General features: G+C 36.0%; 1 protein-coding gene across 1 annotated transcript; it reads right to left on the bottom strand.

Moving 5' to 3' along the window:
* Window positions 1-5179: 5179 nt before the first annotated feature.
* h3f3a (H3 histone, family 3A) lies at window positions 5180-7758 on the bottom strand. The gene is made up of 4 exons (XM_062990319.1): window positions 7655-7758; window positions 6634-6772; window positions 5647-5800; window positions 5180-5530 (listed from the first exon to the last, which is right to left on the bottom strand). The coding sequence occupies exons 2-4, from the start codon at window positions 6759-6761 to the stop codon at window positions 5402-5404; spliced, it is 411 nt and encodes a 136-aa protein (XP_062846389.1). The 5' UTR covers window positions 6762-6772; window positions 7655-7758; the 3' UTR covers window positions 5180-5401.
* Window positions 7759-11683: the final 3925 nt, after the last annotated feature.

The following is an 11683-nucleotide window of genomic DNA, read 5'->3' as shown; positions in this document are numbered from 1 at the left end:
TCAAGACATCATCTTTTTTTAACAAGACAATGCAAAACCACATGCTGCACACATTACAAAGGCATGGCTGTGGAAGAGGAGGGTACTGGACTGACCTGCCTGCAGTCCTGATCTGTCCCCAATAGAGAATGTGTGGAGAACTTTTAACTAAACAATGCGACAACGACGACCCCGTACTGTTGCACATCTTAAGACGTGTTTGCAGGAAGAATGGAACAAAATAAAAGCTGAAACACTAAATCACTTGGTATCCTCGGTGCCAAAACATCTTTTAAGTGCGGTGAAAAGGAATGGCAACATTACAAAGTGGTAAATGCTTTACTGTCCCAACATTTTTGGAATGTGTTGCAGGCCTGAAATGCAGGAATGGAGGTTTATTAATAAACGAAATGAAGTTGAGCAGATAAAACATGAAATATCTGTCTGCAATCAAATAAAAGTCAAAGTAAATGTTTTTATTATTTGCATTTTCCATGCTGTCCCAACTTTTTCTGATTTGGGATCATATATACATACAAATTCTTTAACAAACAGAACAAATGACTCTTCGGTCAAAAACATCTACTAAATATAGTCATTATTTTCAGTCATTAACTGTTTTCTTAAGCTGCATCCTAATTTTCACAGCTCTTTGCAGAGCCGTTTTGCATGTTTATTCTAAGAATGAAGTGTCAAACAAACAAGCCGTAACAACACAAACATTATCAGTCCACACTTTTTATCATCTGTGTAGTGCCGCTTCTTGTAATAGAGGCTTATTGGTTATAAAAACGATCTTTAGTCCTGACAAACAGCCTGAGGCTTTCAGATACATTAATGCATCAGCGGTGGACAAGGTTGCTCGACACCAATGAGAAAGAGCTGCCATTCCAAAGCTAATTAATGGTGTGTGAATTAATGCATAATCCTGTAGCGGTCCGTTTAGAGGAAATTCAAGTTTGAATAATGGCTTTGACCTGCAATTACATTTCCATATTAAAATCCTTACTGGAAAAAGAAAGAGGAAGAAATCGAATTAGACATCAGCAAGGGCAGCAGACGATGAGAAGAAAGAGAGTACACGTGCTATTTGGTAAGCAAAGATTGTAAATGGCAGAAGCAACTAGGCTAGAGGTGTATGGTACTAATTCACAAAGTAAACATCCTGTATTAACTACCTGAAGGTAGGGTTAGGCTAAAAAAACTTACATGTAAACTGAGGTCAAAGGAGGTCAAAAGTACTTTGGAAGGAGGTCAAAAGTAAGTTCTGATTCAAGGACAAAACAGGCAGGACACTGAAAGGATCAAATTCACCACCAACAAACCTACCACCATATGCTAAACTCAAAAAGAGAACCTTATTTTTTGTTTATGTTGGGTTTTTTTTAGTGGTGTATCCATTCTTAAAACTTATACAGTGGTACCTTGTAACTCGACGTACCCTAAACTCGAAAATCTTTGAAACTCGACGTAAATTTCTATCCTTAAACTCGACATTTCCCTTGAACTCGACGTGTTCAGCTTTTTTTTATGATTTAATTTCAAATGAACAATGAACAGCCGCTTTGTTCAGCGCTTGGCTTCTTGAGCGGTACGATAAAACGTTATCAAAGTGCACATATGAGACGAATAACTGTCAAATTCACTCTGAAAGCGTCAACATGTATCTGTGTTTAGCTGTATATTTCTCCTGTTTCACTTTTAAACTTGTTTTATAGCTCAAGGTGCTGGGAAATTGTGAGAATCAGCTTTTCTGAGTCTAAAACGCTTATCGTAAAAAAAAGCTTAATGTGACAATGTATTAAACATTAATGTATTAAACGACACAGGAACACGAAACCTCTCTTAATTATTACTGCTCATAAGATCTCTCCACTAATTAAATTCCTCGCTTGTTGTTTTAATACAATAAGTGCACTGGCACACTCCATAGGAAATAACGGCACAGCCAGCGCAAAAGTGGTTTTGTCATTTCTTATGTAAATTACTGAGCTCGCTAAGGAATACAGTATTTCAAGATCAAGCATCTCCACGATTAAGAAGCATAAGGAAACAATAAAGAAGTAAAAATAAAGTGTAGGTTTTATTGAATTTTTTATTGATTTTACCAGTTTTGCTATTGTATTTCAGTGTTTTTATATTATATTTGAGTTGTTTAGTGTTTAAGTGTCAAAACAACCCCATTATTTTACATGAGCCTAAAATATATGCAGTTCCATGGGACCATGGAACGCATTAACAGGTTTTCCATACATCCTTATGGGAAAAAATACTCTAAAACTTAATGCCGTTAAAACTCAACGCCACTCCCAGAACCAATTGATGTCGGGTTCCAACTTAAGGTACCACTGTACGAGGAAACATTGTTATACTAAGCTAAGGATTAAAAAATGCACTTCTGACTAGAGATGCCAGATTTCACTCAAAATGGACCCACACCTGGTAACTTTATTTTTAACATAAAACCATAAATAATTTTATAGTATTTTATTTTGCAACTAATTTTATTTAAGGTGACAGATGAAGCTAATATTCCAACATCCTGTTCCAATCCCATTTTCTATATTATTCTTATAGAAACTCAGTAGGGACACCCTAGCAGTAAATTAGCCTACACTGCAACAAAGTTGTTGTTTGTGGTGTAATTTACTATTAATTTTTTTTGTAATCATGTATTGTCAGTTAAGACATCATACATCATACACTGTATGCTAAAAAAAATGTGTACTACAGGCAATTTTCTTATAATTAATATAATTATGTAGTTATATTGTCACGTTTACAAGATTTAGCAAAACCAAACGCCATCATGAACATTTCAAATGTTTTAGTATTACTGTAATTCTGACCTCTAGTGGCCAAATAAAAGAAACAGTCAGAAGTCACACGTTAACCTCTTTAGCAACTTTCAAAAATAAATTAGATTATTTAAAGGTCCCTTCAAGGTTCACGTAAATGTATAGGTCTACAACAGGGAGCTAAATGTGACACATTTCATATGACTTCTAATACAATATAATTAGGTGGCTTTGCACAATTGTGAACAGCACTGCAGGTTTAGATTGATCATTAGAACTTTTAACCTAAATGTTCAAAAATAAATGTAAACTTTATGCCTCAAGGTTTTACTCTAGGTTTTAGAGTTTTAACTCAAGGTTTTACTCTTATTATGTTTGTTTATTAGGATTTTAACATCATGTTTTACACTTTGGTTACATTCATGACAAGAACGGTAGTTACTCATTACACAAGCTTCATCAGTTCACAAGGTTATATCAAACACAGTCGTGGACAATTTAGTATCTCCAATTCACCTCGCTTACATGTCTTTGGACTGTGGGAGGAAACCAGAGCACCCGGAGGAAACCCTCGCGGACACCATGCAAACTCCACACAGAAAGGACTTCTTGCTGTGAGGCGACAGCGCTACCCACTTAGCTACCGTGCCGCCCACTCTAGGATTGTGTTTAACATTTTTCAGCCACTTTTTCCATATTCACAGACCATTTTATTAGCTACAACCATCAAATTGTGGATGTACAATCACTGACTGTAGCTCCTTAGTTGTTCTGAACACTTGGTCACCTCCCTTTACCCATCCATAAATACAAAGGCGTAACCATAAGCATAAGCAAATATTTGTGTGAAAACAATGAAACACGTTATGCTGGTTTACATTAACTGCATTTTACAGACACTTTCATCCAAAGCAACTCACAATTTTGACCGTTAACAATCCAAACAGAGGATTAAGGGCCTTGCTAAGGGGCCCAACAGTGGCAACCTGGCAGATGAATCAGGTTTGAACCAGAGCCCTTTCGATTACTAGGCCTGAATCTTAAACGCTAGGCTACCACTGCCACTTGTATTATGGTATAAGAAGCAACAGTTTGTCAGTTAATAAGCTTTGTTTACATTCAAAACCTTCTTGCCAATATACGTGTACAAATCCAACACTTGACACAAGTAGGCTGTAATACAAACTATAATATAATTGTGTTAATCACCAGAACTGCAACGATCAGTGAAAATCCTTTATCAAAACAGCTGGCACTAAATGTAACTATCGATTAGTGAGTTCTAATTGGTACTAACATACACTATACAGAGTACATAATTTACTGCTTTTTATGCACCTTGGCAGCTATTAATGAGTGCTAACAAGTTTCACAAGAGAAAGCATATCCAATGAACGGCAGACAGGTGACGGTTTGTAAAAACACTGCATTAAGCAAACCAATCCATTGAATACAGTGTTACTTGGCAGCTCATTGTGTTATGGGAGTAATAATTCAGGTTGAAATTCATTAGCTGGCAACTCTAGTGCACAGTAGAAGTATGACGTCTCGATGAACTACGGTAATCACAACTCTCTCTACCCACCAATAAATACAAATACACAACCACAGTACCAGTTCCAGATATTTGTGTGGAGCCATTGTCAGCACTGCAGCGAAACTAACGTGTGTTATCCCGTTATTAAACACATTTGCTGAAACAGAGGCAAAACAAAACAAAACAAATGAACCACCCTGGACAGGTCACCAGTTTATCACAGGGGAAACACACACAAACATCTACAGAACACCAAGGTTCTAAGAAACCGGTTCAAGAACCATGGTTCTTTTGGTGGAAAAGCCCTACTAAGGCAATATAGCAGCTCCAATTAACCTGACCAGTCTTTAGGACTGTGGGAGAAAACCCACACAGACACAGGGAGAACACAAACTCCACACAGATAGGAGCCAGACCATTCCACCTACAAGTCAAACCCAGGACCTAGCTACCCACCAAACCATACAGTATGTTGGTTACCCAATATTGATCTAAGCAAGTAGCTTCAGTTTATTTGCTGTGGAAAACTGGCAAGTTTGTAGTCGTATAAGTTTTTTTCTAACTGCATGATTGGCATCAGGTAATAGGTGCAAAATGGCTTAAGACTCGTCAGCTCAGTTTTGCGCTCGAGTTATAGCTTAAAACCAATCCTTCAACAGGAGCAGCAACTATTACTGAATATATTTGCTAGACTTGCTTGTATTGAATTGTACTGTATTCATTACAAAAAGCACCTACAAACATTTACACAGTGTGAAACTCAACTCAGTATGAACATGTTGATTGCTCAAACGCTAATTTAGGGTAAACACCATATAAAGTTCTTTCTAAGCCAAAAAAAAAAAAAAAACAGCTCAGAGCTCAGTGAGGTAGTGAAATTTTTATTAACAACCCAATAATCAATGTAAAAAGATAAATATCTCAGCATGCAAACTAACGCTACTCTACAATGAGCACTGCTAATAGTAAATACACATCCGATGGAACCTGAGTCTGTCAGGAATGCTTTATAAAATTATGCAATCAGTTAAAATTCACTGCTTTGAGAGTGTGTGGTTAAGAAAAATTAAAATAAGACAAGTTTCATTTATGCACGCTCCCCTCGGATTCGCCTTGCCAGTTGGATGTCCTTGGGCATGATGGTGACCCTCTTGGCGTGAATGGCACAGAGATTGGTGTCCTCAAACAGGCCGACGAGGTAAGCCTCACTTGCTTCCTGTGGGTGATGGTAACGGAAGATTTAGAACAGAATACCGCCAAACGGTGCACAAGTCGTTCAATTTAGAAATATTCATTTAAATATACATTTTGCAGTGCCAAGCAGTTTCATACCTGAAGAGCACCAATGGCTGCACTCTGAAACCTTAAGTCAGTCTTGAAATCTTGTGCGATTTCTCTGACCAGACGCTGAAACGGCAACTTGCGAATGAGCAATTCTGTTGATTTCTGGTAACGACGAATCTCTCTCAACGCAACAGTTCCAGGCCTATAAAAAAAAAGGTGGTTTTACATTTTAGTTACAGGTAGGGGGTCAACACTAACAATTTACATAAACCAGACATGCCAAGGCTAACTGAGGGCAAACAAGCAATATTATAATTGCATAATTTAGTTAAACAAATGCATAATGGCATTTCTCCTTTGCGTTAGATATGCAGTGCAACAAACAGAACTGAATACACACTAAGGGTTTACACTGTACAGCATAAAATTGCTGCTGTAAATAACTTATTCATTTAAAATTTGTTTATACAAACATTAACCAAATACAGACTGGTGTGTCATGAATATCCCTTATTTAAAACACACCTGCATTTTGGACAAGTTTACAGTTCATTATACGAGCAGCAACAAAATATTAAGCTTTTTTTTCCGGGATTTAGCAGACACTTATTCAGAGAGACTTACAAAAAAGTGCTTCCATAGATGCGCTCAAATATGCATGCTACTAGCCAATAAAATCCAATAAAATTCATGTAACAGATCGTGAAGACCAGAGTTCAATCAGGTTTTGTGTCACCAAATGACAACCCAGTTGCACAGTAGTGACGATCATTCACAAAACATTAAACCTTATTAATTCCACTTTGTGTTATTAAACCAAGTTGTGTTGTATTGCAGTGTAACCCAGTAAGAATTAAATTGACATGATTACAGTAAGTTACACCAAGTCTGTGGACACCTTAATATGTACTGGCCTGTAATATTAACATGGTGGGCTGTTAGACATACCCTAAGACGTGTATATATTTAAATATCATTTCTAAAGGCAGATAAAACACCAGTGTAGTGTGATTCATCATGCCACTACATGCACACCTGTATCTGTGGGGCTTCTTGACGCCGCCGGTAGAGGGCGCACTCTTCCTCGCTGCCTTAGTGGCCAGCTGTTTTCTGGGAGCTTTTCCTCCTGTGGATTTACGGGCAGTCTGCTTGGTACGAGCCATGGTCTTTTACTCTGGGAGAAAAGAAAATCAATAATTAACGTTACATAATCAAAACATCATGGACCTAAATACGACTGAAATGATAAGGTTAATGTGCTTGGTCAGTCAAATCCCCGGGTTACGCGGTGGTGTGATAATCCTGATAACCAGTACACATATTCAACTGCACTATAAAGGCTGTCTGGTGGAAATTGTGTCGCAGACAAGACAAAATGGCGGAACACCATTTTACTGTTTTTGTTCAATAACGAAGTAATCCAGCTCGGTTTACTTACTAACCGAAAATGAACTCTAATCCGTCAGTCAGTATTAACCCAATGTTAACTAGCTAATAATGTAGCGCTTTAAACTAACACACATTATCCTACAGTTTATTATGAAACATTAAAATGCTTAGCTACCAGCTAGGTTGGCTAAGCACCTGGTCTAATTACCTGACTGCGAGATTAAATAAAAACAACCACTTCAACTGTCTATCAAAATTCAAATTAAACGTAACGCACCACAAAGTAAAAATACGCCATATATTATATTACCTAGCTAACCCATAATTCCAGAATAAACGAACAATTTGTTACTCATTGTCCAAAATGGCGGGCAAATAAAGCGCCAACAATGCGTATGTTATTATAAGACAACATTACAACCGGCGCGAATAGAGAAATAAAATATTAATAATAATAAAAACGTCAAATACACCTCCATATTTTAATACGAAAGCACTGATACTACTTAGCCGGCTAGTTAACTAGTAATTAAAACGTCCCAGTAGTTGTCAGCCGAAATAAAACATTCAGGTCATTTTTCAATCTAAACATTGTCCTATTCCAAAATTAACAATAATGTTAAAATACAAAGTTAGGTTAAATAAATACAGATATATTTTAACTTACTCGGTATCTTCCGGACCTCCACAGAAACGTTCCGGTGTGTTTGAAAATATTGAGCCACCGGGCGTGCTATTTATAAGTACAGAAACACAAGCACCACGTGACCCGATAAGCTCCGCCCATCTGTGTAACTGCTTTCTTTTTGGTGTGTGGATTGGAATCCCCCAAAACACTAAAAATACAAATAATCATTTTCATTTTATATGAGCCCCTTTCGTGTTAACAGTTACAACACCTTGAAATTATGTTCAGTGTTTAATAATAATAGTCTTTCCCAAATATTTTCGGTAAAATATCGAGTTAAGTACCTAAAAAAATATATTCGGAATAGTTTTAAGATACGATACGCTTGTAGGCCTTTGTTACACTGCAGCTTGGTGTTACTTGAGACATGACGTCGCCATATTTGTAGCATTAGTCATTATTAAGTTACTAAGTTACACTAAGTTGAGTGTATGTACTAAAATAAAATAAAAGTACTAAAATCGTGTTTGGTGGTGCCTATTTTGTACAAGTAATATACTGTATATTCATACTGCATGGGTAAATATATAAAAATAATTTGAGGACCTGTGTAGCATGAACTTTTTTATATGTTTAAGGTACACTTCATGCATCAAGACAATACACTGTCTATAATTGTGTATTTTAATCATATAGAAACCCACAGCTGTCCCACAGTGCAAGAATTTAATGTTAAAATTTTGTTAATGTATGTTAATCTTTGTCACCTGTTTAAAAATTATTTAAAATCCAAAGCAGGTAATGAAAATGGCTGCACTGCTATCATGGCTGGATTACTGACCGGGCCAGTGGGGCCAGCGCCCAGGGGCCCTTGAGGTCAGGGGGCCCCAGGGGGGCCCTGGCCCAAAACATTTTGCGATGCCTATCAACATTTATGATACAATATATTTTTATTATTTTAAATATATTTATTATCAACTCTTTGCCCAGGGGCCCAGACTATCCTTTATCCGTCCTTGACTGCTATCAGTATACCATAATACAGAATGTATGTTTACTAGCTACATATAACAGATTTCTGAACCTCCTGATTTTATATTGTATTGGTTTGGGACCAGAACATTTCTTACAGTGCACACAAGTCACATTTTCCCTTTAAGAGATATGTCTTTAAAAATAAATACATTGGGTACATGTAGCAATGGTACTAGTCTTTAATAACCACAGCATTGGCTCATTGCCGATCTAAACTGGTTTCTGCAGGCCAGTACTGGTCTGTAGCTGGTTTCAACTGGTCTGGTTGATAATGGTAAAAAACAGCAGAAGCTCTGTTGTTTAGATGGGTTATCTGAGTGTAGCTCAAATGATGAAAAGCACTCCCTAAAAAGACACTCTAGCACCAAGTAACCTGTTTCACTAATGGTGTGTAGAAATTGAATTAGTTTTGGTTTAAACTAGAGAAAAAAAAAATCACAAATTAAATTTAAAATCAAAAGGAAAACACTCATTCTAAATGTGTAAACAAGTCAATTAACTTCATCAGTTTTAAATAGAAAAAAAATGGCACACAATAACAAAACAACACCTTTTAAAATAAATTACCCCTAGAAGTGAGTTAATGAGTGAATGGTTGTTGCCCTGCAGTGAAGGTCGCCATATTTGTATCATTAGTCATTATTAAGTAATTTAAAAAGTGAAGTACAGTATATGTACCAAAAAATAAATGTAAAGTTCTGTAGTGCCTACAAAAATATTTTTTACCAGTAATATATATTTATATTGCATGGGAAAATACATTAGAATAATTTGAGGAACTGTTTAGCATGAACTTTTCACAATTTTAAGGTACACTTTATGCATCAAGACAATGGTACACTGTCTATAATTGTGTATTTTAAGCATATTGAAACCCACAGCTGTCCCACAGTGCAAACATGTATTTAGTTTTTTTTATATTGTTAATGTATGTTAATCTATGTCACATTTGTAACATTTACAGTACAAAACAAAGCAGGCAAGGAAAAGGGCTGCACTGCTATCAGTATACCATAATACAAAATGTATGTTTACTGGCTACATATAAAAGATTTCTGAACCTCCTGATATTATATTGTATTGGTTTGGGACCAGACATTTCTTACAGTGCACAAGTCATATTTTCCCTTTAAGAGATATGTCTTTAAAAATAAATACATTGGGTACATGTAGCAATGGTACTAGTCTTTAAAAACCACAGCATTGGCTCATTGCCGATCTAAACTGGTTTCTGCAGGCCAGTACTGGTCTGTAGCTGGTTTCAACTGGTCTGGTTGATAATGGTAAAAAACAGCAGAAGCTCTGTTGTTTAGATGGGTTATCTGAGTGTAGCTCAAATGATGAAAAGCACTCCCTAAAAAGACACTCTAGCACCAAGTAACCTGTTTCACTAATGGTGTGTAGAAATTGAATTAGATTTGGTTTAAACTAGACAAATAAATGTTTCCACAAATTGAATTTCAAATCAGAATAATTCTAAATGTGTAAAAAAGTAAACTAACTTTATCAATTTTAAATAGAAAAAATGGCACAAAATGGCAAAACACCACCTTTCAAAAATAATTACCCCTACAAGTGAGTTAATGAGTGAACAGTTGTTGCCCTGCAGCGAAGGGCACTGCTAGTGCTTTTGTCTAGTGTCCCCGAGTGTCACTGGACCCACCGTGACTCTGTTTAGGATACAGTGCTTATTAAATATTTTAATACTTTAAAGAATTGTGTCACTGAGCCCAGATCACTCAATGCTGCTTCTGGACATGGTAAACTAAAGGTTTCTTTTTTGCACAATTAAAAAAGTTTTAAGTATTTGTGAATGTAACTCTGTATTGTAGTGCTTGACAAAAGTTTGCTAAACTAATCCCTTGTCCATGTAGTTACATCAGCTACTGATAAAGTTCTTGAAGCAGTGCCACCTGAGGTATTGGAGATCACAGCTTAGGCTAGCACCTGTGCCCTTCATGCACTGAAATTTCACTAGATTCCTTAAATAATTTCCAATCTTTCTTTGAGGAACATGCTTTTTAAGCGTTTCAATAATTTTTCATGCATTTGTTCCTCTGCCCATCATTGAGAAGCAAAGAGCTTTTTGTAGATACTCCTTTTTTGTAAGCAACGTTGCATTTTCTAATTTGCATTTTCATGCTTTTAGAACTCAGTGTACATGTAAAACACATATAAATAAAAATGTGATAGAAAAGTTTTTATCTAGTGCCTTTAGAACAAAGACCGAATAGCTCTCAATTAAAACCTGTGTAAATACTTTTACTGGTAATGACACAGCTTTGTATCTTTCACACTTGCAAGCCTTAAAAAGCAGTTTAAACTGTAGCACCCTTTCACACATAATGACTTGGTACATGCAAAGTAATGCATAACAATTATACATACTAATGACTGGAATTTAGTTTTAAATGTTTTATTTTTAAAGTATAACGTAAGTCTTTTCATTACTTAAAGGCCCATTATCAAGGTGATTACTGATTTACACACTGATTTAACTTTGCAGATATTTCTCTTGTTTGTGATGTGTGTTCTATTTTTTTTATAAAAGGGGTAAGTATGTTCTTATCTTTATAAAAGGGGACTGCAAAATAATCTCAGGTAATTTCTCATCTATGTGAACTGTTGTTGGGGATATTCCATGTAATATAGCAATTTTTAAAGTATAAAAACACTACCAAAAACATTTTGTTATGCCTTCGTACAAAACAAACTTTAAAAAACACATATCAAAGGGGTTCCTTAAGAAACATGAACAATTTGAGCCCTAATGATTGTCTTTTTGAATATTTCTATACTTGTAATATGACAAAAACAGTTTTAATGACCATTTTAATGAAGAATTTCCGATATCTAGAGATTAGTATTTTATATTGCTGGGTAGAAATTTTAAACCGCTCTTCACAGAATTGCTTTAATTCAGTCACATTGTGGGGCTTTAGAGCATGAACTGCCCATTTAGGGTCCTGCCACACAGTCAAGACTTTGGTAGAGTTTGTTTGTTTGTTTATTAGGATTTTAGTGTCATGTTTT

Source organism: Trichomycterus rosablanca, chromosome 2 (assembly GCF_030014385.1).
Source record: "Trichomycterus rosablanca isolate fTriRos1 chromosome 2, fTriRos1.hap1, whole genome shotgun sequence".
In the NCBI taxonomy this organism is placed as follows: domain Eukaryota; kingdom Metazoa; phylum Chordata; class Actinopteri; order Siluriformes; family Trichomycteridae; genus Trichomycterus; species Trichomycterus rosablanca.
The sequence above is the reverse complement of the archived record's forward strand: the minus strand, read 5'-3'. Positions and strand labels throughout refer to the sequence as shown.